Source organism: Carya illinoinensis, chromosome 6, assembly GCF_018687715.1.
Source record: "Carya illinoinensis cultivar Pawnee chromosome 6, C.illinoinensisPawnee_v1, whole genome shotgun sequence".
NCBI lineage: Eukaryota > Viridiplantae > Streptophyta > Magnoliopsida > Fagales > Juglandaceae > Carya > Carya illinoinensis.
The window spans coordinates 28,402,856-28,429,055 of NC_056757.1; the positions used below are offsets into that span (position 1 = coordinate 28,402,856).

Consider the following 26,200-nt stretch of genomic DNA (forward strand, 5'->3'; position numbering starts at 1 on the left):
TACACATGTGTAACTCGTCATTATCTCAACTTCATCGCTATCAGAACTCCAAATTTGATCATTTGTTATAAAATTAGAAACAAAAAATCGACGCACACACATCAAATAACAATCAAAAATGTAAAAGACTTCAAAAATGGGGCCCTGGGTCAAATTATTATGCAGCTAAAAAGTGAGGTGATGAGTGTTTGGGTCCTTTTCGTGATGTAATTTTTATTCCATTTTCATTTCCCTAACAACACAAACTCACACCAAATCTATGTAATTTTTTTACTCCCAATCCAAACATCTTTGTATTAGAATGGTCTTTGAAATCCTTTGTTACCAAAAAAATTAACTTTTCTTTACCAAATAAATTCTTAAGAGCCACACAATTTGTTCAAACTCCAATCACAAATAAACAAAACTCTAACTATTCGAAAGATATTCAAATACAAAGTGCAAAAATCAAACCATTGAGTGGGCAGCTACTATGGTGGGTGACGGCGAGTGTAGTGGGCAATGGCAATCGTGGTGGGTGACTGGAAGCGTGGTCAGCAACTATGGGGTCTCCATTCGGTGGCGGTGATGGCAAGTTGCTATGGTCAATAGTGGCAGCGACGGGTTACTGTGCAATGTGGAAGGGTTTCGGTGGAGGAAGGATAAAACCTAGAGGGACTTTTTCAAAGTAATTCAGTTTTGATCACCTGTATTGTTGTTTATTGTCCTAATTCACCACTTTCGTACGTGTCTTATACTTAATGGAGTGTTGTTTTTCTCCTATAAACAGTAGGGATGTCTAGAAGCTAGCATTTTTTATTTATCATCTCATCTCATATTCCAAATAAAGCATTAAGACTTTAGGCCTAGAGGGCAATAGAACAGTCCCTATAGGTCTATTTCCAATATTCTCTTTTGTAACTTGGTGGAATTTAATTTGGAGTCGTTGGGAATCGCCACCCTCTCAAATGTTTAATAATTTTCTGTCTTTATTTCAATCTTTTGTTTGTAATCTTCTAACGCAAAAAAAAGGGCATTCCAAATAGCTAAAGCTTGTTTTTTTGGGGGGGGGGGGGGGGGGGGGGGGGAGGCGATGAGTGGCAAAGAAAAAGAAAATGAGTGTAATTCCAATGGCTCTCCCACCGCAGACAATAAAGTATAACCCCACGTACATGTCGAAGTAACATGTCGGTTTACTTCAAGCAAAGCCGTATTATGCCTTGGAGTTGATTGGATATAAAGTTAAAAAGTCTTTAAAAAAACTGTTTAGTCCTAGCAGCAGCAGCAGCAGCACTTTCGTCGAAATGGCAATGGACTTGGACATTGCTGCATAATGGCAGACCCATTACAAGTCCCTTTATTAAATTGCTTGTCTTCTTTTCCCACATAGTTTCTGAATTTTTGAGAGGAGCAACGAGGACAACCCATATTCAAAACCCACTTTAATCAGCACCTCGCTTGCGTGAGAGTTTCTACTTCCCAGCTGTTCCTGATTCAAATAATTATGCAAGCAAGCAAGCTGACTCCAATCCATTTCACAGATTATGAGAGCTGATTCTCTTGCAGTGCTTCTTGATTCTGCCCGATGCAAGCTGACCTGAGCCCCATGAGATAATAAACTAGAAAAAGTTGTCCCTTTCCAGACCCAGAAAAAAAGAATAATTAGAATCGGAAAGATGCAGAAGATAAATGGGATGATATTGCAGATCGATCAGTACAACAGCCACCTCCTCCTCCTTCCACTCACTCTTTCACCCTGGAATAATGACAAGTGCTTCGACTTTAATTCCTTTCATAGATATTATCCCAATCAAGCCTTTGAGCTCGAGAAATTTACTCAACCACTCAAAAATATTCCCCTTTTTTTGCCGACCCATTTAAGTATGTGAAATGCAGAATCTTCGACAGACGTCCTGTTTCACAAAGTTAACTGAATTGTAGCCCTTGTCTGCACTAAATACAAGGAATTTGGTTGAATAAAGGAACAAGAAGAAGTAGGGCCATTACCATTAGAGACATCACTAATCCAGCCAAATTTCTGTGGGAAATTCTGCCCGTCAGAGTGGGATAATATCAGATGCGCACGTTGCAGGCAGCAATTGCAGGGAAAAATGAGTTGGGACTTCACCAATATTGACAGTGTATTATGAACGTGAAAACACAGTACTGGTAGACATCGAACTTCAAGAGGAACCTTCCCTTACAACCTTAAGAACGAAACTTTATAACCCCCCATCAAAAGCAGGTGGTCCTCGACTCTCTATTACACTTGACAAAAGTATTTCAGCAGTGAAATTTGTTCAAGTGATCGTGTGTGTGTGTGTGTGTATTATATAGGGGATTGACGTCAGATCCTTTTCATGGGAAGCTTTTGAAACCAGGGCCTAGCTCAACCCCATCCCCATCCAATATCACGTACGCTATCCAAGATTCAAAGCTGAGAAATGTTCAGAGATTTTTGCAGCGTATGGAAGTATATTTCATTAGACGAGGCTAATTACAGCGAAAGAACTTCAAGAAATGAAGAATTTAATTCAGTACACGTATGTTGGGTTTGCGCTGCTGTAGACGAATGAACTCAACATTCTGGAGTTAATAACATCAACCATAATGCCACTCTTACTCCTAAATCTTGTCATCTTCGATCATACTTATGTAGCACAACTTAAATGATTTCAATTTACCCACCAAGCACTTAAAATGTGCCATGTTACGTACGTGTGTGATTGAGATGGCATAATTTAGGACGAATCGCATTGCTCTAATAACATTAAACAACTAAAGAAATGATATTCAAGTGCAGGAAAGAGTGCTGCTTACAGTGAAGAAGCAGTAATGGAACATTTAGCTCTACCTAACACCCTTGAATCTGAAGCAAAAATTCAAAATGAAAAACCAAAAAATCTGGCCAACTTGTCTGTACACCCTCACATCATCATGGAAGTATGACCGAGAATTTAAAAGCTAACCACCAGCAAAGTCATGCTTGTGGCTGTTTGCAACCTACCATGGCATGAACTCAGCCTGTCCATCTGCCTCTTCCTCAGTGGGTGCAGGAAGATTAAGATCAATTAGGCCAGGAAACTCAGGGAGTTCTTGCTCGATGATAATAGTTTTTTCTTCAGAACCTCCGAAAAAATGAGACCTCTTGTGACCACCTAAAGCTTGTCCCGACCTGAAAACTCTGAAGCAGATTGGGCACTCATGCCCCTTGCTTTTCTTTGGCTTGTCAGAATGGCCAGAGATGCTTTGATTTTTTGAGATTTTGACACCGCAAGACTCGAGGGTTTTACTGCAATGCTTTGGGAGAGGAAGAGAATGATCAGTGTCTGTGTTGTTTTCGCCACTATCATATATAGACTCCCAGCACCCATTTATCTGTGTATGGGTGGTTCTGTGCGTTCCCAGAGCCCGACGAGAATGGAAGAACATGTTACAATTCTCGCACTCATATTTCTTTCGCTTCTGAGCATGAGAACCCTTTTTGGTTCTCATTCTCGAATTACCCACCACGAAAGCTCTCCCCACTTGATCATATCCTTCATTTCTAATCAATCCCCCGAATTCAGACGTCACACAATTGAATCTGTTCGAAATTTTAGCCAATTCAGCATTAAAGCCTCCAGCTCCAGATCTATATTCCTCTCTGGGCTTCTTCAATTCACCACTCGTAGGAGATCCATCCACAGAAACATCTGATTCAGCCTTTTTGGGTCCATTATTAAAATACCCAGAATCAGAATTATCGGAAAAACTAATCTCATAAGTTCTCAAATCATCACTTTGCTTCTTCGGCTTAACAGATTGATTCATGTCAGATGCATAATTCCCACCATTCTTCATTGTAATTTTCACCTCGATAGTCGATGATTTGGCCTCTAAAACCACTGAATTGTTATTGGAATATTCCACCACCGAACTCAAACCAGCTCTACAACCAGAGTCCCTTGAAAACATCATCAAACTCAAAGCCGCCTCTTCTTGTTCTTGTTCAATCTCCGAGACAGATGAAGAACCGTTTGCCAAAGGGTAATCCTCAAGAGTCTTGTACCTCGTTCTTTTCGATCTCCTAAGCTTCCCCGAAGCCGATGTCCTGGTAACTGATTGACTATCAATTTCTAGTTTCTGGTTCTCATTCATCTTCTCTTTCTCGGAGTGACAAGCCATGTGACCACAGAGAGCTTTCAACGACTGAAAGCCTTTGCCACATTCTTTACAAATCCTTTCATGCAATGAACTAGAACTCGAATCCACAAACCTCCATGTTCTCTTGGGCTTCTCTCTAAGACCGTAACTGGAATTCCAACCGCCAGTTTCGGACCCTGAATCTCTCTTGTTCTTGCTTCCGCCATCCATAGATGGAAATTTCATTCCCTTTCCATTAACTTCTGCTTCTTCTTTCTCAGCTGAATTCCCATTCATGTGGGTTCTGATGTGCCCACCCAAGGCCTTCCCGGATGGGTACCTTTTGTTGCAAAACTTGCAAACAAACTTCTTCCTTTGCTTTTCTTCCATTGATTAATCAGACCAGTTTAACCAGAGATACCCAGCAAGCAAAACAAAATGAGAAAACAAAGTCTTACCTCAAATCTGCAAGAACGGTACATTCCATAATCTCCTTCCACCGAGAGCAGAAGAAGTGAGAAAGCAGGCCCAGATCGAGGAGTTCAGCGACAGATCACGAAGTTTCTTGCTTTATACCAGTGGCGATAAAGAAGAATCACAAAGGACTATGATGTGACAGTTTGGTGAAGTACGACACCCGACCCACAAAAAGGGTCCCTTTAAATTCCATCTCCGTCTACTCTATCCCCTCTAGAACGTTCAAAATGTAATGGATTTTGAAATGAAAATTCGGAATTGTGAAGAAATGGGTCGCCAATGATGGGGACGAGCAGGCCTAGGAAGAACAATCAAAGCAAAGGCTAGACTCTGTCTTTCTCTCCCCCTCTCTCTCTCTCTCTTGTGTTGTAGTTGGAGGAGAATTCCATGCATGGAAGCAAAAGACTAAAAAAGGGAATAAAAGATAGGCAGCACGTGTACTCCGTTGAGAACCTTTCGCTGATAGATCGAACGGTCTGGATTCGTGGGTGTTCAGAAGATCTGACGGGGTAAGGAGTACCAGATATGGCAAACTGAAACTGAAACATCCAAACTATTCCTTAGTTTTGTCTTTGCTTGGGAGAGCTCCAACAAGTGAAAAGTCATATGTATCTCCAACCGTTGTTGTTTTGAGCTCCCACATTTGGTCCCATTGAAAGGGATATTTATTTATTTATTTAGGATAATATTTTCGTCACCTTCTCTTTGTTATGCATCAGCTAGATGCCCATCTCCATCTTTCTTTTGACCTTTGGAAATAATAAAAATTATAAAATAAAAAAATAACACAAAAAGTTTCATCAACAACATCCTGTTAAAAAATTAGCATTTTCCCATTTTTCCTGCTTGAATGTTATTAACTTGTAGTTGTCTATGAGTGATAGACAAGTACTCTTGTACAAGTCTTTTATAAAAAAAAATGAATCACATTAATAAATAATAATTTCTTTTATACTTTTTTTTAAATAAGATTTACTTTTTTATAAAAACTTATATGAGACTTGTCTATTTAGAACTCCTACAAACCATTTCTTTACTGTGGATTGATCATTGATGCTTCAGATGCGCTGTAAACTCATTGAATTCTGTTTGCATTGTCAAAGCTTGATTAAAGTATATTTAGCCACAAAGAAAATGAATAAAGTGAAAAGGAAATGGAGGGCTATGCCTATGTAAAGAGACTTGTCCACATAAAGCCTATGAGCTATAGATTCATCTAAATTCCCACTGGTTCTGGTTAGAATGCTCGAGAGTAGAAAGAACAAAAGAGAATTGGATTGTTGAATAGCTTGAGTTGTTTGCAGTACTGGCAATTAAAGCCCACCACTGCAATGATTAGGCCAAACTTTTAATTGCACCGTTTTAGTTTGCATATGAATTCAATAGTAGCAGCACATGCCATCTAAATTAAAGAAAGCAAATAAGTATTAAAGATAAGAAATGTCTTCATAAAGTGAAACCCTTTTAAAAAATTCTTTAAAGTTAAAACACTCAAGGGAGACATACCAAGAAGAAAATAAAATTTAGACTTTGCAACCATTCCCTTCTACAAAACTTTTGCAAAGCAAAAATCCCTACTTGGCACGACCAAACAACTCGGTATAGGCATTTACTTTTGAGTGCTATTGTCAAGAAGCTCTAATCAGTTCATGGCTCATTATTTTTTAGAACATATCATCTTTATTCAACTCAAATGATCCGAAGGATGAATACAAGAGGGAATGTCCCTCAAAACAATGCTCTCCTAAGAGAGTTTAATTGCATCCTTGGCTAAAACATGAGCCAAACTATTACAATCTCATGACACATGAACTACTGACCACTTATCGAAGTGAAGCAATAAGGCTTTGACATATAAAATTATCCCTGCTGAAGTCCCTTTCTAGTTTGGGTTGTTAAGATCCATTACAACCTGTATTGCATCACCCTCAAGAATAACATATTTAATACCCAAATGTTTGCACAGAATGACTGCTTTCAAGACTCCATAAGATTCTGCTAAATGAGCATCAAGAAAAAAATATTTACGTGAACTCAATGAAGCCACCACTCTTCCCTCCCAGTCTCTAATCACTACACCAGCACCAATCTTACTCCTTCCTCTATCGACAGCCGCATCCCAATTAGCTTTGAAGACATTCAAAGGTGGAGGGTTCCAACTAAGAACACTGTGACTAGTTCCTACCTAAACAGCATTAGGAATTTCATTAGCTACCCCGTACTCTGATACAACAATTTTGGCTGCTTCTACTATCTTCCCTAGGTCCCAAAACTTATTTTCAAAGACTAAATTGTTTCTTCTCTTCCAAATCTAGTAAACTGTTGCTACAAACTCATCAAGTTCTTTATTTTCCAGTACAAAACTTAAATGAATCCACAACTCCTTAAATGCACTTTCCATAACTACTCCTTTCTACAGCTTCCTTAGACTCATACCCCACACATCTTGTACTAAGCTGCACAACCACAAAGCATGCATGATAGATTTTGGCTCCTGCTGGCAAACTGGACATAGTGGAGAACCCACTATCCTTTTCTTAAACAAATTAAGCTTTGTAACCATAGACTCGTGACAAGCCCTCCATAGTAGCATTATTTTGACATTAGTGACCCCCAGTTTCCAAATATGAGACCAGACTTTATTCTTTTGGACAGCATAGGAGGATTGACCCTAATCCTTTGCCTCCATCGTACCTAATAAATGATAGACACTCTTTACAAAAAACTTTCCAGCACCAGTGCATCGCCAAGTCATTAAGTCACTAGCATTAGTTATACTCAAAGGGATTCAACTTATAACTTCAGCCTCATCTGGATCAAATACTTCCTACAATAAATGTATCTTCCATTCACCTTCTTGCTGGTCAATTAAACAACAAACCTTCGAATTCTCATCCAATACCTTCCTTGATGATTGAACTTTATAAGAAGTTGGTCTAGGAACCCATTTATCGTGCCATACTCTGACTGAGTCACCATTACCAATGTACCAGAACATTCCTTCACTTAAAACCTCCCTACCTGCAGCAAAACTCCTCCATAAGTAAAAAGGGTTGCTTCCCACCTTTGCCTTCATAAAGTCAGTTTTGTGGAAGTATTTTGCCTTCAACACTCTAGCAGCTAGTGAGTCTAAATGTTTTATGAGTCTCCACCCTTGCTTAGCTAGGAGAGCAATATTGAACTTCTCAGAATTTCTGTAGCCAAGTCCTTCCTCTTCTTTAGATATGCCCAGAGTTTTCCAAGGAATCCATTTAACTTTAGATTTGTCCCCTTTCATCCCCCACCAAAACTCTTGCATTAATGAGTTAATAGTAGTCAAAATTGCTTTGGGAGTTTGAAGATGCTCATACAGTAGGTGGGAATAGCTTGCATAACAGATTTCAGCAATACCTCCTTTCCTGCTTGAGATAAGAACCTCACAGTCCAGTTTTGCATTCTTGCTCTTATACTATTCAAAACAGGTTTAAAAGCATTCAATTTATGTTTTCCCACATAGCCTGGAAGATTTAAGTATTTTTCATAAGACTTGGCTTCCACCAGACCTGCAGCTGCCAAAATAGCATCCTTTGCTTCAATCCTCATGTTACAACTAAAATAAATAGTTGTTTTGTCCATATTTAGCCTCTGTCCAAAAGCATTTTCATATGCTTTGAGAATACCACATAGTCTGCTCCACTCTAAAGCATTGGCTTTACAAAACAGCAAGCTGTCATTTGCAAAAAAGAGATGATTAACCAGTAAACTTCCTCTAGCAAAAGGAAAACCTGTAATGAACCCCTTTTGCTCAGCTTGATTTAGCATCTTTCCAAGAACCTCAGAGCAAATGATGAAAAGGTAGGGGATAAGGGATCCCCTTGTCTCAAACCCCTCATAGGATAAAAATTTTGCTGAGGTCTTCCATTAAGCAATATGGAGTAATTAACAGTGCTCACACACTGTAAAACCAAGGCAGTGCACTCCTCGTTAAAACCCATTTTAAGTAAAACAGCTTCCAAAAATGCCCACTCAATCCTATCGTAGGCCTTACTCATATCTAGCTTAAGTGCCATATATCCTTCCTTCTTATCTCTCATCCTATTTTTCATAAAATGCATCGCTTCATAAGCCACAATGATGTTGTCAGAGATTAATCTCCTAGAGACAAGCACTCTGAGGAGGGGAAATAATAAAATGGAGAAACTGTTTCAGTCTATTTTCAAGAATGTTAGAAACCACCTTGTAGATCACATTGTATAAACTTATGTACCTGTACTCAGTGACTAAAGTAGGATTTTTCTTCTTAGGAATCAAAACAATATAAGTATAATTAATCTCAACCAAACCACTCCTAGTGTCTAGTATTTCCTACACTACAGCTGCCACCTCCACACCAACTTCTTGCCAGTTATCTTGATAGAAACCTGCAGAGAATCCATCGGGCCTAGGAGAGCCATAAGGATTCATGTCAAAGACTGTTAATCTCACTTCCTCCAAAGAGCATCTCCTCATCAACTACTTGTTCATCTCTATAGTAATTACTCTATCCACGACTTGTACTACTTCCTCGTAGACAAAATGAGAAGACGAAGTAAACAAATTCTGGTAATAGGATTGAAAGGCCTTGCTTACTGCCACAAAATTAGTTGCCCAACTCCCCCTCTCATCTATGATTCTTCTAATCATATTGACCTTCCTTATGTGAGAAGCACACTTATGAAAAAACTTAAAATTCATATCTCCACCTAATAGCCATTGTTGCTTAGCCCTTTGTCGCCATTTCAGCTCCTCATCTTCTAAAAGGACATCCACTTCCTCTTGAAGATCTTTGATTGGCCCATTAAGATCACCAACATTTAACTCTTGCAAATGCTAAAGCATATCTCTCTTTTGATTGACCAGTTGTTGATGGTTACCTCTTGAGCTTTTGGCCCATGATTGTAGCTTGTACATACAATTTTTTAGTGCCTGCTGAACATTCTGCAATCTATTATATGTCCACCCTTTATAGCTGCTCAAGCCCTGTGAACAATATCTTTGCTCCCTTGTTTTTTAGACCAGAAAGCCTCATATCTAAAAAGTTTTTTATGAACAAAATGTTCCTCCTGATTATTAAAGCAATTTACCAGCAATGGGGTATGATATGAATTTTCCACTGGCAACACATTAATAAGAGTTGTTTCAGACAAGCTAGGCCAAACAATGTTCCCCAAGATCATATCTAGTCTTTCCTTAATGAAACCCCTCCCCTCTCTTTTATTGCACCACTGAAATGTGATCCAATGTAACCCAAATCTCCAAGTTCACACTTATCCAAAACCTCTCTAAACCTTTCCATTTGGAAAAAAGGTCTATCTGTCGCTCCCATCTTCTCCTCATTAGACACCAGCTCATTAAAGTTGCCCATGCACAACCATGGACAACTTCTGTCAGACCTTAGGAGACACAACAAATCCCAACTATCCTTTCTTTTCTCCATAACAAGATCCCCATAGAAACCTGTTAGATGCCACTCTCTACCTTCCTCCTCACTTTTGATCATTAAGGAAATATGATGCCTCGAGTAAGAATACAAAGAAGCATTTGTTTTCTCATCCCATATCATAGCAAGACCCCCACTCCTCCCCAAATTGTTCACCACAAAACTGTTAACAAAACCCAATCTATTTCTTACCATCTCAACTCTTTCTCGATTGCACTTAGTCAAAGAAATAAATACAATCTGTGGGCCTTTTCCTTCACCAAAAGATGAAGTTTTCTAACTGTTTGACGGTTTCCAAGCCCTCGGCAGTTCTAACGTAGGAGTTTCATGGTGAATGGCAGGGTTGCAAAGTAGCCTCTGCCAAAACATTGTCTTCCTCTATTAGGTTCTCACATGTCTACTTACTTCTCTTTAAACCCACATCATCCTGATCATAAAGTGACTTTCTTTTCTGTGCCTTACTTGAACTCCTACAAACACCTTCCACTAGAGGGTGGAGCCCTAAACTTGATGGGCCTGCACGAGCCATTTTTTTCTACATTTTATGCTGGGTCACCCCTTTACTACCTGATCTTACTGACCTCTTATTCCTGACTGGGCCACTCTAATGCTGCATTTTATTGGGAAAGATGTCAACTGACGAGATTCCATCAAAAGCAAAAATCTCGGGAGATATTCCCTACATAGGAATTTCAGTTGCCCCATCAAATTCTTCAATATTTATGACCTTATCCCATCAAATTCTTCAATATTTATGACCCCTTTAGCCGTAGTCATCTGGGAGTCAACCTTCCTTTTCAAGTCACCCACATCTTTCGTTCCTAAACTGTTGTCCAAAAATGTCTTCCCATCCCCCTTGGTTATCTTCCAATTACAACCTTTCGTAATTCAAGCCTCTTGAAAAGCCAGTTCATGGCTCATTATTGAAGTGTGACCAACCAAGAGTTTGTGTATATAGCACTTCTTAGAGAATTAACCTCCTTAAAATATAATGCAGTGTAGTAATGAAGTGTAAAAGTGACTTTTATACTATTTAATAAAGAAATGAAATATCAGGGTTAAATTATGGTTAAAATATATGCACACACTATTAGAATACAAGTTTTAAAAAAATATTAAAAATAAAAAATTTAAGAACACATTTAATTAGGAAAATACTTTAGCCAGAAAAGAATTACACAAAAATAAACTTACAAATTGATGTGACTTGATGTAGTACGTCAAATTATAAAGTTACTTTATTATAAAGTAGATCTAATAAATCCCATAAAGCCACATTAATTTATAAGTTTATTTTATATAATCTCTTTATATAGATAATAGTTCTCTATTAAACAAAAAATTTACCCAGCCGTCAGCCAGAATCTAGCATTATAATGGTAAGGGATTTTAGGGTTTATACTTTACATTTTATGGCAAGCACATAAAAGATGCCTTAAAAAAGTATGCATCCATTATATGGCATATCGCCATTGAGATTGTAAAAGCCAATTCCATACCACATTTTGTCCAAAATGCACTCAACATGATATTCCCTCCCTCCATTTTGTTTGTTGCATCAGTACATGGAACAATACGTCCTTCGCAAAGCTCTGTCCATTGATCCTAAAGTACAAAGTTCTATGCTCAACTTTTGTGTATTTAACCAACGAGTAATGTGGTTCCCGTTACAATATGTATTTACATGTGAAGATAGAAATAAAACAAAACCTGGATTCTGGCCTCAATAAAGAAGCAGGAACTTAATGAATGTTACAAGAAAATAGCAGTTCACCAAAAAGAGGTATTTTTGTCGAGAGCATAAAACATGCTATCAAATAGTAGATTCAAAGACGGATGTATACACAGTATTTCAAAACCCCCGCCCCCCCCCCCCCCCCCCCCCCCCCCCCCCTCACTTGTGACTCTTATTTACTCTTAGGGGGAAAAAGGATTTACAAAAAGGAAAATGGGAAGATCAGATCACCAATGCTTTAGAAGAATTGTGTTCTTGCAAGACGATTACACCTGCAGAGTCTCAAAATCTTGGCGGTCGCAAAAGGCCACACCAGATATGATATGTACTAAGAAACTGACACAACCATCTCAAAGGGTTGCTACTCGATGCCTTTTAGTCACCCATCATCTTTTTATCCGAACTGTCTTGTCCAAAAATCTCTTCCATCATGTTCCATGTGGATAGAAGATCAAAACCTTTTAATGATGCTGATGGGCAATTGGCATCCCAAACTTCAGCATCATAGGCCTCCAGTAAATTAAACTGACCCTCTGCGTCAGTACACCAATCAGCTTTGCCCTGCAAGCATTTGCCATTCTCACTTTTAACTCCACACACTTGAGAAACAGTTTCGCTGTTAACAGGACCACAAGAGCTAGCCATATTGGCTTGACAATCGAATGACAAGCATGAGTCGTCCTGTGCATTGAGATCCTCCTGATCACTCCCTGGAGTCTTATCCACATGCTGACCTAAGGAGTCAAACTTCCTCTCGTCAAGAGACTTGGAAACATCTGCATTTGACATAAGATCCATCCCACCATCTTCTTCGGAAAAATCTCTACCGGGTCCATCACCACCATCAACATGGCAGTCATCATAATCACTACCATCATCTTCTTCAGAGGAATCCACCTGATTATCCCGGTCAACAAGAGACTCAATAGCAGAGTCTTCATCTTCTTCTGAATCTCCGACCACATACGAATCTCTATTGCTTCCATGCCATTCGTCATCATCACTGTCTATGTCCAGCGAATTAGATCTGTTCTGGGCAGCACGCCTCCGCAGCATGAATACATTGAAATAATAGCTTACCAGTTCTGTTCTACTTCGAGAAGGAAATGCAAATGACAGGTGTTTCCAAAAGTTCCTACCCTGGGATGCAGGATTAGAGTAAACAACCTCATGAAAGATCTGCTCTTCTTCTTCAGTCCACCTGTCTGCCACCTCTTCACCCATGTCAGACAACCCTAAATCCAAGAATTTTTCATTCCCAATGGTTTTTTTAATTTTTTCCCGGGCTTCCATGACATGCTGGTGTATGCATCTAACAGAACCAGAATCCAAACAGTGACAGTCTGTCCTACCATTTCCAGCATAGTCACCCATGCCTGTAAAGAAACCTGAATCAGGCATTTGAATAACACAGTCCCCCATCATCTTCTCCTCACTGCCGGCATCATCTATGTTTTGGTTATATTTCTCTGTCAGATCTAACTTGTTCTCATTTATATGTTTGCCCCACAATGGAACGCTGGCTTGATAATGTGTGCCAATTGGAACCTGTTTTCTAGGAGAATGATCCCAGAAAGAAGAATAGGCATCCTCATATGCAACAAATCTTCTGGATGGGAAATCTAGTTCAAAATATTCTGTCGAGAGGGATGAGTATGCTGATGTCCCCGACCCAGTATCTTCTTCACTTGAACTGCTGGAAAACCATGACAGGGGATCATTGGTCTCAAGACCCTTGTTAACTAAATTTGAAACATCTATAGCAATGTGTTTTTCAAGTGCCTCGTGCCTCTGAAACTTATGGAAGCCATCATTGTCCTCCCCTAATTCATAAAAAAATTCAAACCTCAAGATACATTTCACAGAATGGATAGTTCAGTCACGTTAACGGCACTAGATACCAAACACACTACACAACATATAATAAAATATTGAATCCACCTATTTCTACCTGAAAAAATAAGTTCCTGTGGGGCATTCTCACAGGGAACAAGTTCAACAAATGGATTCAGTGTATTGCTATGCTCAAGTTTCCTTAGGTGCTTACAGGGAAGCACTGGGAACTCTTCATCAAAACACCTTTTAGATCCCATCCTAATCTGCAAGAAGCACAATTAAGGATTAATGACTATTATGAAGATCATTCACATAAATTAGAAACAAAAACCGTAACATAAAGAAAAATATAGGAATAACAACTAGAAATGTCAATTTATCTGAATTAGGTGTGTATTTGTACGTGCACTCAAAGATACAAAATCTGAATGTACGAGGCATGCAGCCATGCATTACATGCTTTCCAGTTTCTATACATATGGAGCAACCACAGATAATCAACAAACTAATCTACCTATTTTAGTTTTTTTTCTTTTCACTTTTCAAAGAGTATTCTACTAATTAATTAAGACATTGTATGGTAAATGAACCAACTGAAACTTACGATTGAGAAACATTTAAAACCCAAAAATAGATTTTTATTTTTATTTTTAATAGGTAAAACCCAAAAATAATTATACTAATGACGAAAGAAATTGATAACTAAATCTAATCATATGAATATAACAACAGCAATAATAATAATACAATCATGGTAATAGAAATAACAAATATTTTACCTCCAAATTCTTCGAATTCAAACTTCGTAGCACCACGAAAGGAAAATTACAGAAAGATGAAGGTAATACCCCAGAAGCCTTAATTCGGATAGAAAATCACTGAACCAAACACAAAAGGTAATTTCCCTATACCTTTGTACGTATCCCCAACTTAATTCCACCAACTAGAGATGTCCCAAGTCTTTCCGAAACCCTAACCCTAGACGAAACAATTAGACACAAGAATTGCTGGTCAAACCCCAAAATAACAGCTAAAGAAGGGTGGAAAACAATCACTAATTGGAAAATGAACGAATACCCTCTAGTAATTTAAGGAACGAAGAAACCCTAGCGAATCGAACGCTTCGAAACCCTAAAAGTTCGAAAGGGTCAAAGACAATCGACAAAATCAGGGCCAGATTAGACAACGGGAATTGATGAAAACACGAAATAGAAGATAATAGGGATAAAGGATTAGAGGATTATAATTGATCTAAAGGTCCGATTCGGAACCCTAACCCTAGAATCGGGTACGATCAACGGCTGGAGTTAAATTTGGGATCAATTAGCAGAGAATACAAAAAATTAAAAATACTCGTTGCGATTTGAAGATTATAAAATTTATCAGAGGAAAATCTGAGGTTCTGAGATAGATCAAAGGAAAATCGAAGGGGCAGAGGATGAAGGTCGAAGGGTACGGCCCGTGGTTTTTGTAGACACGACGGCCTGAAATTATTAGAAAAAAAGAAAAAAGAAAAACCGGGTTAATCAGATACACGACATCGTTGTCTGGTCTAGGCCCTAAATAGCCAAAACCGGCCCGCCTTTGGAATTACGATAAAGTCCTCATAGGGAGTGGTACTAGCCTCCTTGGAAAGTGAACAAACAACTTTATTTTTCAGAAAAAAATATATATATATATATTATGGTTTATTTTATAATCAATTGATATTTAATTTCATTCCATAAAAAAGTATTTAAATAAATTTTAAAATGTTAAATCACCTTCCATCTAAAATAATTTAATTAATATGATAGTACTATTTCATAAAACAATATTTAAATTTTGAGCTTTTCATTTTTCAAATTTTGAATTTTATAATTGGCACTACGTTTTATACGAAAATATCAAAAAAGTGTATATTTTCAACCCGCCCGCCCGAGGCAATATATTTTTAAAATGAAAGTTCAAGGTTAAATTATACTTGCAAGTGACTACGTAATCTTGACACCCAATTTCCAGATACTTACTTCTTGGTTTAACCAAATGATGTGTTTGAGAATTGTCAAGTTGATATGGAAATCCAAATTGCATGATCATTTTAACCTTCTCATGCAGTGGAGTCCCTTTGCAATGTGAAACTCTAAACCAAGGCACTCCTATGAGTCCTATCTCATAAAAGGAAAAAAAAAAATAATAATAAGAGAATTGATATTTGCATTTACGAAATATTTAAGCGTTGTGTAATCTTTTTTAAAAAAATGAGTAAATAATAAATCCATATGAAAAAAGAAACTAATTTTTAAATAATAAAACTTATTTTTTTTCAAAACAATTATACTGCATTTATACACTCTACGATTGTATGTAACGTTACTCAAAAAATAATGTATATATTACACTATTATCTTAATTTATAAACTTGATATCTTTCATTATTGTTTGATCATTTCGTAGTTTAAAAAAAAAATAAATGTAAAAATTGATGGAGGCTTTGGAATTTGTCCTGCAAACATGATAACGAGGGAAGATAATTAGAATCGCACTAATGTTTCGATTTATTACGTTTTGATAGCATATAAGAAGTACATATCCGATTTCCTTCTCACTAAAGACAGATTCAGAGTTCCGAAAGTAGTGTCTTAAAACCATCTAATTGGAGAAAATAAATAAGACAAAAACCCGAAACAAGAAAGAACATTTTAAAAATATTATAGGATCTTCTCTCAAACATTCCACCTCTTTAAGCCCACAAGACAATATGGATTATGCTTCTCCATTATTATACTTATGCCACAGCGGGCATGTCCTTGAGCCATGAATCTAGCGGCTTTCCAATGGAGTAAACAATAAACCCAATTTCTCTCAACTTCTCAACATCCACAACATTGCGTCCATCAAACACAAATGCAGGCTTCTGCATGTTATCATAAATCCTCTGGTAATCAAGTTTCCTGAACTCATCCCACTCAGTCAGAATGCAGATTCCATGAGAACCCTTCGTTGCCTCATAAGCATCCCCAACCACACTAACTTGTGTGATGGACGTAGGATCTGCTGATTGAAGATGAACTGGATGATCCCAATCAAACTTCTTCATCGACAGATCCCTCTTGATCTGATCCTCAGACACCTGTGGATCGTAAATGCTCAACTGGGCTTTGTCCCCCAACAGTCCTTTACACACATCAATGGCTGGGGTCTCCCTAGTATCACCTGTGTCCTTCTTGAAGGCAAACCCAAGAATTGCAATCTTCTTCCCTGATACTGTGTTGAACATTGACGCGACTACCCGATTCACGAACCGTGTCTTCTGGTAGTCGTTCACCTTAATAACCTGCTTCCAGTAGTTTGCAACCTCGGGAAGACCATTGCACTCACAGATGTAGACCAAGTTCAATATGTCCTTCTGGAAGCAGGACCCTCCAAAACCAACACTGGCATTCAAGAACTTGGGCCCAATTCTTGAGTCCTTGCCTACAGCATGTGAAACTTGGGTGACATCTGCACCGGTGGCTTCACAGAGTGCTGACATGGCGTTCACAGAAGAGATTCTCTGTGCCAAGAAGGCATTGGCAGCAAGCTTAGAAAGCTCAGCAGACCAAAGGTTAGTACAAATTATACGTTCCACAGGGACCCAATGTGCATAAACATCTTTCAATGCCTGTATTGCCTTTGCACCTTCTGGGGTCTCCCTACCTCCGATGAGAACCCTATCTGGATTGAAAAGGTCTTGAATTGCAGTTCCCTCAGCAAGAAACTCTGGGTTGGAGAGAATTTGGAAGTTGATCTTCTTGCTATTGTGGGTCAGAATCTTTTCTATTGCCTCAGCTGTTTTCACTGGCACTGTTGATTTCTCAACCACAATTTTGTCAGATTTTGATACATCAGCAATCATTCGAGCAGCACTCTCCCAATATGTCAGATCAGCTGCTTTGCCAGCTCCAAGGCCCTGAGTTTTGGTAGGGGTGTTAACCGAAACAAAGACTATATCAGCCTCAGAAACATGTTTCTCCACATCGGTAGAGAAGAAGAGGTTCTTTCCTCTGCACTGCTTTACTACATCTTCAAGGCCAGGCTCGTAAATGGGAAGTTGCTCACTGTTCCAGGCATTTATTCGCGATACAGATATATCGACCACAGCTACTTCAATTGCAGGGCACTTCAGCGCAATCACAGCCATGGTAGGTCCACCGACATAGCCGGCTCCAATGCAACAGATCTTGACCATTTTTATTTGTTCTCAGCTGCCTACAAAAACAACAGATCAAAATAAAACAACTGAATGGAATTTTACTTCGAACTGCTTCAAAAAGGGAACCTTTTCTTAAGCTCTTGATGTTCAAAGGGACCATCACTTGTCTGCTTGATCCAACAATCAGGGTCCAAATAGAAATCAACTAATCAGGTAACTATTAGATATTAACGAATATAAATCAGATATTTAATCATCTAAACAACAGTAATCGTTACATATATGTAGTCTTATCAGTAATTTGCCGCAATAACCATGTGCTCTAGAAGTAATACAGAGGAAGATCGTTTCTATGGATCCCAATGTAGAAGACAGTATAAAAGTTGCAGATCCAGGAGATCTAGTGTAGAAGCAAATGTAATTGAGTTGCAAACGCTTATCTCAGCCGACAACTAAAAAATGTGAGATAAAACAAATTCAAAAATCATATTTGCACAGAGAGCATGACAAAGAGCAACAGATCTGTCCATAAACAAACAGATACACCCACAACAACAAAAACCCAACATATCACCAAAAATCAACACGCGAAAAGACAATAATACAAACATCTCTCAAAGAAGAAACCCAAGTCAAGCACAACCCACGATCGAAAAACAGAGAACCAAACCGCCAACAATCCAATTGACTATAAAACAAATAAATTACCTCTTCAGAGAGAGAGATAAAGAGAGAGGGAGAGACTTGACGCAGAAGAATAAGGGAAGGAATGAAAGAGCTTCTGCCGAAGAATGAGGGGGCACTAAAGACCCTCCCTTGCATATATATTTATGCACGCCCACTACTAAAGGCACTACGGAGGCTTTCTATATCTCAGATTTCCGTGACCATTGAGCCATTCCATTCAACAATTCCTCCTACCACCAATCAATCGTGATCCTACATCTGACTACCAACCATTTTAATTTCGTTTAGATTCTCAAAACTTGTATTAAAAGTTTGGTCAAAAAATTCAGGAATAATCCAAGCTATAAAGAAGCAACATTTATATAGATTTAGAGAATATTTTCTCATATCATCTTATCATTATAAATTTTTTAAATTTTAATTTAATTTTTTAAATTTTAAAATAATAATAATATAAAAAAATTATTTTATTCAACTTATAATTTTTATCTAAAATTATCTTATTTTATATCTGAATTCAAACAAGTCATGAAAATGCCAAAAATATTTTTTACTAAATTGTTTTATATTGTATTTTGCTACTTTAAACATATCATTTATTATAAAAATTATAATAAATATAAAATATTTTTTTTTTATATGTCACATACTTCAACATCAATATTTTTAATTTTTCAATAAATAAATTTATAAATAGAACTTTTCTTCTATAATAGCATCTATTTCTATTCTATCCCGATTCCCATCTTTCATCAATCTGAATTAAATTTTAAAATTAAAAAATTAAAAAAAAATAATGAAGAATTTCATATCAATATAATAAAATAAAAATAAATGAAGTAATTTGTATAATATATTTTATATAAATATATGTATTTTTTTTTAAGTCATAAACACTACCGACAAAATGCATGGACCGACTCCCATAAATATTGAAATTGATATTTGTACGGAGAAAGCTTTAAATCCAAGAAAGAAAAAGCTGGTGGGTCCAAATGGACAGAGGATTGAGTCAGATAAAAGCAAATTAAAAAACGTAAATTGTGTAAGCCACGTGTTGTAATTTTAAGATAGAGTAGAATTTATTATTTAAAAAATAATATTTTATATAAATTTTAGATTTAATTTTTTTTAAATAATTATACGATATTTATATACCGTAACTATTATTTTTTATTTAAAAATAAGAGAAACTTAAATAGAATAAAGAACTTGACTGAATAATTTTAGAATGGTTTGGTGGACCAACATTAATAAAAATTATTTTATTATTAATTTTTTTCATATTCAGAAGATTATTGCTTTAATTATTTGGCAGACGTGTGGCAGTAACACCACATGAAGTCCATCGATTTGAAGGTTGCTTGTAATTATTAATTTTATTTATTTATTTATATATAGAGTATAATGAATAACTTCAATTTTCAATCCAAAAAAAATCTTTTTAATATATTAGATCCAATAATATATTACAACCATGGCCGCCCCCTGATCTAACGGATGAAATTTAACCCTCCATACATTGATCGAAAAGTCTCTCTCCATATGCAGAAAACTGCTGCGCTATCTGCGGCGTTACTTGGGATGATTAAAGATACAGAAATCTTTAGGTCACGAGTCGCACTACTTTCCTCTAAAGCCAATGATATATTGCTTGGATTCAAGATCCCTTCAACGATTAGATGTTTACCCACTTGGCTAATTGCAAGTTTCTATCCAGTGTGAGGTCTCTCTCTCACTGAACCAAAACTCTCTATCCTCTACAATTTCAATCTGCAGTCAACCAACCCATTGTATAGTTTTCTTCCCTCCTTGCCGGATGCATCAATTTGCCTCGAAGAGATCTTAGCCTCCTTATAGCCCCACAACTGTTGATGCACAGCAGCACTGCCCCTTTGCAACCCTCCAATCGTTCCGATGAATCCAGCTCCATCCCATCTGGTGGCCACGGGAGCCACAACCGCCACACATGGGTCTTACACAACCCACTTACCTCCCAAAAAGAAAAAACTCCAAAGCTCACCATTTCACTCTGTTATCATAGCAATTTTTCTATAATCATTTGATATACGAGTTATAGCTGCTGCCAAAACTCACCATCTGGGAGTTGTAATCAGATGACTGATGTTGGGATACAAATTACAATCCCAGGTATCATATTTGACCAACGTCAGAAAATTTGAAGGCAAACACTCCGGCCAAGAAGAAAAATTACCGCACGAAATCTCAAAAGAAGATAAAAACTGAATTCAAACACATTGGTGACAATTTTTCTGGATATAAGCAAGTATCTTTCTGCTCGATGAAAGGGTACCAAAAATCAAGTTGAAAACATAAAGAAAGTAGGAGTCTGGGTACAGAAACAACTATGAACCGCCTTTATTCAGGGAAAAAAAAAAAAAAATTGGCCGCCTTCCTTCCACGAAGCATTAGGCAAAATCTCAAACTTTGATCTCCACCTAAGTATGAAGCTGCTATTGCTTCTTAAGTGCGTTCATTTTGTCTCTGAGATAGTAAAGCTTGGCCCTTTTCACCTTCTTCTTGTCCAGCACTTTTATCTCCTTTATGTTAGGTGAATACCTGTCATGAACCCAAACCTTTGGCCGTTACGTAGATGTAGACATTATCAACATAAGAATAAATAAAAAAAATTAAAATTTATAAAAAAAAATAAAAAACAATAAAACTATGACGTAGTAACCAGAAAATGTGAACTTCACTGAAAAGGGAATCATTGATATAGCCCCCATACAACCATATGTTCAGCAAGTACAGTATTAATATCCCAGCATCCAACAAAGCCAAGCAATAATTATAATTTAGAAACTTATAGATTTGTATTTTACCGCAAAAGAACTGCATATACTAATACCCACATAAGAATTGTTCTGAGCACCACCGATCCTTCCCCACATGATCCTTTGCTTTGGTAGTTACAGTGACTTGCTTTGCTTTGGGGAGGCATGTTTTGTCCCAATAGGGCTTGGTGTATATTGGATAGGTTTCTAATTTCTTCCTCTTGGGCGATGTTCATTAGGGGCTCTCTATTATGGGCTAGGTGTTTTCTCTGGGTGTGTACTGTTTACACCTATTGATATTAATACATTTTTACTTGTAAAAAAAAAGAAGATTAAATATAATTTTTTATAGTTAAAATAAAAATTAGAAGATTCAATACAAATCACCATGTTTATCATTGCACACAGATCTCCTTTTTTTCCTGCTCATAGATCAGTGCATGACTTCTTTTTTCTTGAAAGGTAAAGGTGAACATAACATAAAACAGAATAAATGCTTGAATGTACCCAGATGCACAAGTTCAATTGGAAACAACTGTGTACAGGATTTCAAGATTTAGTCAACAACATATTATGAATCTAGAAATAACTGTTTGCACTATCTAAAGTTGACTAAATGAACAAGATGCCGCAGTGGAATGCTATGTAACCATAAATCTAATCTTATATGACGAGATATTAGTGTCCTATTTTAGCTGCTGGGCCATCCAACAGAAAAACAGGAAGTTTCATTTCCAGTTCAAAGCATAGTGAAGCCCTTTTTTGATAAGTAAAGCACAGTGAAGCCCTTTAGTTAGAGAGGGAATGAAATTTAACTACTCACAGAGGGAAGAGAGATTCAACGCCAACTCCAGCTACTAGCCTCCTTATTCTAAATGTAGTATTTAAACCAGCATTACGTCTTGCTATAACAATGCCTTTCAGAATTGAAACACGTCGCTTGTTCTCAGGCACTTCCTGTTAATACAAGGGATCATATCAAACAAATTTAGAATATCGTTCACAAGCCTCTCATCTGTAACCAATATAACTACATAAATGCATCCCCTTCCAAAAAACTTGTCATACCACTTTGAGCTGGACGATGTAGCCAGGTTTTATATCAGGCATTTCTTTCTTTGACCTCAATTCTTCTACAGCTTCCTTATCTAGAATCTGTGAAGTAAAATAATGACCATATTCAAAATGACAAAAGTAGCTATTACTGGAACATATAATACCAATGCGAAGATGCATGCCTGCATTATGTGCTTGGCAGTCTTGTCGAGCCTTTTAAATTTGATGCGGGGAGCTACGTCGGAGACAGACGCAGAATCTTGTGAAGCCGATTCCACATTATTTTCAACTGTTGAAATGCACCGGCTACCGAAAGAAGGTATCCAACCTCCTGATTGATACAAATCCAGCTGAGAACTTATGCATGATGTTGATACCAACGGCATACCATTACTAGATGGTGTTGATGTCTCAGCTTGGGAGCCAATTCTTGTCTGCTAGAATAATTTTGTCAACATATTATAAATATAGTCATTTGAGTGAAAATAATACCTAATAATTAAACTAGGGGAAAAAATTTCCCTTTAAATGAATATAAGAAAAACATAAACATCAAATGTTTTATGGCCCTGAACCTTCATAACTCAGAATATGAAACACATAAGGCTCACTGGCTCGAAGTTAATACTCTCTCATTTTAGTAATCATATGCAAGACTAACATGTACGAAGCTATGCTGACATCATTTCTCTAGATGTTAAAGTGGGAGAGGTGGAGTAGAAGGTAGATAACCAGTAAATACAACTCTGCAAATCTACAGAAATGACAACAACAAAACCATCCTTTATCATAGTCACTTTTGTGGGCAACTGTCAATGGTAAATATCTCTATTGTGTCAAAGAGCCAAAATATTTGGCTCTTCAACACAAGATAGAGATGCTAAATATCTTAAAATAACCAATCATTTTATCCCGGCTATGGTACATCTACATATTGGATAGACTTCAGAGGATTGGTGACATCTACCTTTATGATTCCACCCATCAAGCTCTATTCATTAAATTAGCCAATAAAATGTCATTTGAGATGTCCAGCACAAGCCTTTATAATAAACCATTATCTGGAGGGCACGAATGGCTCACACCATAAGGAACAAAGAAACATTTTCCGTGCATATCTCAAATATTAAGAAAATTCAAGAACTAACGGAGAAGCACAGCATAATGCTGTTTCAAAACTCTATGTGCCAGCCTATATTATACAACATTTACCCATAATCAACCTTGATTTAAGATTATAAGGTCCAGTCAATCACAATAGTCAAACGAAATTGGCTAATTCATACATAAAAAAAACACAAGAGGGTTATTAGCTACTCAACAGCGTGTGGCATTCAAATGAGCTGTTGGGATAAATTCACAAATATTTACACCTCGGCAATTAAAACTGCATCAAAGACGTAATCAGTCTGCACAAAATGCCCAAAGCAGATAAGGAATTATAATAAATGACACAGACTTAAACATCCAACAAATTGAAATTTGCTACGAAGACAACCTATTAAACATTTTCTCAATTAATCAAGCATAAAACTTTGATTCTTGTCAATTAGAGCATAAGGAATCGGAAACAAACATATGCGAGAGCTGGCCGACAAGCGAACTTGAAGGAAGACCCGACTAAGCTCCCATGAAATTTGGCAGCAGCAAAGCGAGAACCATTTGATTTGAAATCAACGTCGTTTAAGCTGCCAAGTCCTTGCCTCCGGACCAATCGGATACACCCACGTAAAGATTGCATTTTTCAGCAAAATAAAGGAGAAAATCTGCATATTGAATTCGAAGGAACGATTAAAAATTCAATAAAATCCCATTTCAGATATGCCGAGAAAAAGATGATTTCATTTCTTGAAGTTCCATAGGAAACCAAAACGATGTTGAATTAGAGAAATTTTTGCATCGTATTACGGGCGGGAGTTGAGCGATTACTGGCAGCAACTCTCGCTCTGGTATTCGTGGATCGGTATTGAAAGCTAAAACCCTTCTAGCCCTACCTGCTTCTCCCAGCTACGCGTACCAGTACCTGGAGAGGGTTTATGGATTGGATTATGGATCCGGGAAAGCCCGAATTGACGAGAAAGCCCATTATATATGAGAGGAAGTCATTAATGCCCAGGCCATTAAAATCAAAAGCTATAACCCATAAAAAAAAAAGTTCTAACAAAAAGAGATGTAAGTTCATTTGAAAAGCTTTCTTTATCTTTAAAATTTACGGTCATTACGCTCCTTTCATAGATACCACAAGATGTAAATAGGCACCATTTTCTACACAGCTATGATTTGGGAGGCTTCTCTTAGATTTGTCCAGCTGGACAAGAACTCAACCACTATAGCAGGCATGACCCAGGCTAACTCTAACCTATAAGAACACATCATCCATAGCTTTCTAGCGACCTCACAATGAAGTAGAAGATGATCTACGGTCTCACCACTTTTTTTATATATACAGCACCAATCTACTATGATCACCACACTCTCCCCCGGCCGGTTTTCTTAAGTTATCCATCATCACAATCTTATCCAAGAAAGCTGACCAAGCAAAAGATGCTGCTTTAGGACATACTCACTAGCGACCTCACAATATCCTGCGATTGCGTGAGAGACTAATAAAAAGAACGAACTGAGAAATTGCCTTTAGCTATTAGTTTCCACCACAACCTATCAACTACCGATGTCGATCTCATGAAGTAGAGAATATGAGAAAAAATCCTCAAAACTACCAATTTCTCAATCTTGGGCAACCCTATTAAAGTTAACGTTCCATTGGACATGATCCCCAAATAGTACCAAAACATCCGCCATTGAAGCTTTTTTTTCACAAACAATTCTGAAAACTGATGGGAATGAATCTTTAAGAATATTATCCCCACACCATAGGTCACTTCAGAATTTAATTCTAGAGCATCTCCCAACATACGTCTAGTGTGATTAGTAAAAATCTCCCACCCTCACTAATATGCTTCTGAACTCCCACTCCATAAGCCTCACTCACCTCTCTAGTGCTCCAACACCCTCGCCCCCCAAGCCATATTTAAGGTCTATCACCAACTTTCAAAGAGTTTCCAATTCCATAGTGTATCTCCACAACTATTTCCCAAGTAAAGCCCTATAAGAGATTCTCAAGTTTCTAATGCCCAACCCACCAGAAGAAATTGAAGAGCATACCTTATCCCACTTAATCAAGTGGAATTTGAATTCATCCATCATACCACTCCAAAGGAAATCACAATGCAATTTTTCGATCTGAGTCACCACACTTACTGGAATGGGGAATAAAGATAGAAAATATGTTGGTAATTTGGACAAAGTGCTTTTGATTAAGGTGATACGACCACCTTTCGATAAGTACAATCTCTTCCAATCTGCTATTCTACATTCAATCTTCTCAATCATTGTATCCTAGATTGATTTAGCCTGTGATGCTGCCCGCAAGTAATTCATGGGAAGAGAGGAAACCTTACAATTCAGAGTGTTGGCCAACTATCAAATATTGCTAACATTGCCAACTGGCGCCAACTCTGACTTGTCGAAGTTCACTTTCAAACTAGATAACGCTTCAAAACAAAGCAAGAGAGCCCTCAATGCCCATATCTAGTTCTGTTCTGCCTTACAAAAAATCAATGTATCATCTACAAACAAAAGATGAGAAATATTGAGAATACCCCTAATGGGGTCCCCAACCAAGAAACCAGTCACAAAACCGTTGTTAACCAAGGCCAACGTCATTCTGCTAAGCGCCTCCATAATTATGACAAATAGAAGTGGAGAAAAATGATCACTTTGTCTTAGGCCTCTAGAGCTGTTGAAGAAGCCAACTGGGTTGCCATTTACTAACACTAAAAATTTCACCATTGAGATACACTATCTGATTTATT

At 37.5% G+C, this 26,200-nt stretch overlaps 4 protein-coding genes across 8 annotated transcripts; all 4 read right to left on the reverse strand.

The window, feature by feature from the left end:
• Positions 1-1,077: 1,077 nt before the first annotated feature.
• On the reverse strand, positions 1,078-4,962 carry LOC122312854 (zinc finger protein 37-like). Its single transcript, XM_043127508.1, has one exon. The coding sequence runs from the start codon at positions 4,492-4,494 to the stop codon at positions 2,983-2,985; it is 1,512 nt and encodes a 503-aa protein (XP_042983442.1). The 5' UTR covers positions 4,495-4,962; the 3' UTR covers positions 1,078-2,982.
• Positions 4,963-11,738: 6,776 nt separating this feature from the next.
• Positions 11,739-15,149, reverse strand: LOC122313632. Its single transcript, XM_043128792.1, has 3 exons — positions 14,390-15,149; positions 13,726-13,873; positions 11,739-13,597 (listed from the first exon to the last, which is right to left on the reverse strand). The coding sequence occupies exons 2-3, from the start codon at positions 13,865-13,867 to the stop codon at positions 12,150-12,152; spliced, it is 1,590 nt and encodes a 529-aa protein (XP_042984726.1). The 5' UTR covers positions 13,868-13,873; positions 14,390-15,149; the 3' UTR covers positions 11,739-12,149.
• Positions 15,150-16,120: 971 nt separating this feature from the next.
• LOC122313680 (UDP-glucose 6-dehydrogenase 5) lies at positions 16,121-18,688 on the reverse strand. The gene is made up of 2 exons (XM_043128854.1): positions 18,493-18,688; positions 16,121-17,840 (listed from the first exon to the last, which is right to left on the reverse strand). Exon 2 carries the CDS (start codon positions 17,818-17,820, stop codon positions 16,378-16,380), a length of 1,443 nt encoding a protein of 480 aa, XP_042984788.1. The 5' UTR covers positions 17,821-17,840; positions 18,493-18,688; the 3' UTR covers positions 16,121-16,377.
• A 2,009-nt stretch (positions 18,689-20,697) lies between these two features.
• Positions 20,698-24,474, reverse strand: LOC122314296 (50S ribosomal protein L19-2, chloroplastic-like). 5 transcript variants are annotated; one of them, XM_043129795.1, is made up of 6 exons: positions 24,320-24,474; positions 23,902-24,091; positions 22,508-22,762; positions 22,338-22,424; positions 22,093-22,226; positions 20,698-21,051 (listed from the first exon to the last, which is right to left on the reverse strand). In XM_043129795.1, the coding sequence occupies exons 2-6, from the start codon at positions 24,064-24,066 to the stop codon at positions 20,946-20,948; spliced, it is 747 nt and encodes a 248-aa protein (XP_042985729.1). In that variant the 5' UTR covers positions 24,067-24,091; positions 24,320-24,474; the 3' UTR covers positions 20,698-20,945. The 5 variants fall into 5 exon arrangements, with proteins under 5 accessions (XP_042985729.1, XP_042985728.1, XP_042985730.1 ...); XM_043129794.1 differs by having other exon boundaries at positions 24,255-24,412; XM_043129796.1 differs by having other exon boundaries at positions 22,508-22,759; positions 24,234-24,396.
• Between the last annotated feature and the right edge of the window lie 1,726 nt (positions 24,475-26,200).

Excerpts from the sequence above, each read along its gene's own strand:
- LOC122312854 (XM_043127508.1), bottom strand. The coding sequence starts at position 4,494 with ATGGAAGAAAAGCAAAGGAAGAAGTTTGTTTGCAAGTTTTGCAACAAA.
- LOC122313632 (XM_043128792.1), bottom strand. The coding sequence starts at position 13,867 with ATGGGATCTAAAAGGTGTTTTGATGAAGAGTTCCCAGTGCTTCCCTGT. Across the intron at positions 13,598-13,725 it reads ACAGGAACTTATTTTTTCAG|GGGAGGACAATGATGGCTTC; the intron begins GTAGAAATAGGT and ends TTTATGAATTAG.
- LOC122313680 (XM_043128854.1), bottom strand. The coding sequence starts at position 17,820 with ATGGTCAAGATCTGTTGCATTGGAGCCGGCTATGTCGGTGGACCTACC.
- LOC122314296 (XM_043129795.1), bottom strand. The coding sequence starts at position 24,066 with ATGCAATCTTTACGTGGGTGTATCCGATTGGTCCGGAGGCAAGGACTT. Across the intron at positions 22,763-23,901 it reads GTCGGCCAGCTCTCGCATAT|CAGACAAGAATTGGCTCCCA; the intron begins GTTTGTTTCCGA and ends AAATTATTCTAG. Across the intron at positions 22,425-22,507 it reads CTGCCAAGCACATAATGCAG|ATTCTAGATAAGGAAGCTGT; the intron begins GCATGCATCTTC and ends TTTACTTCACAG.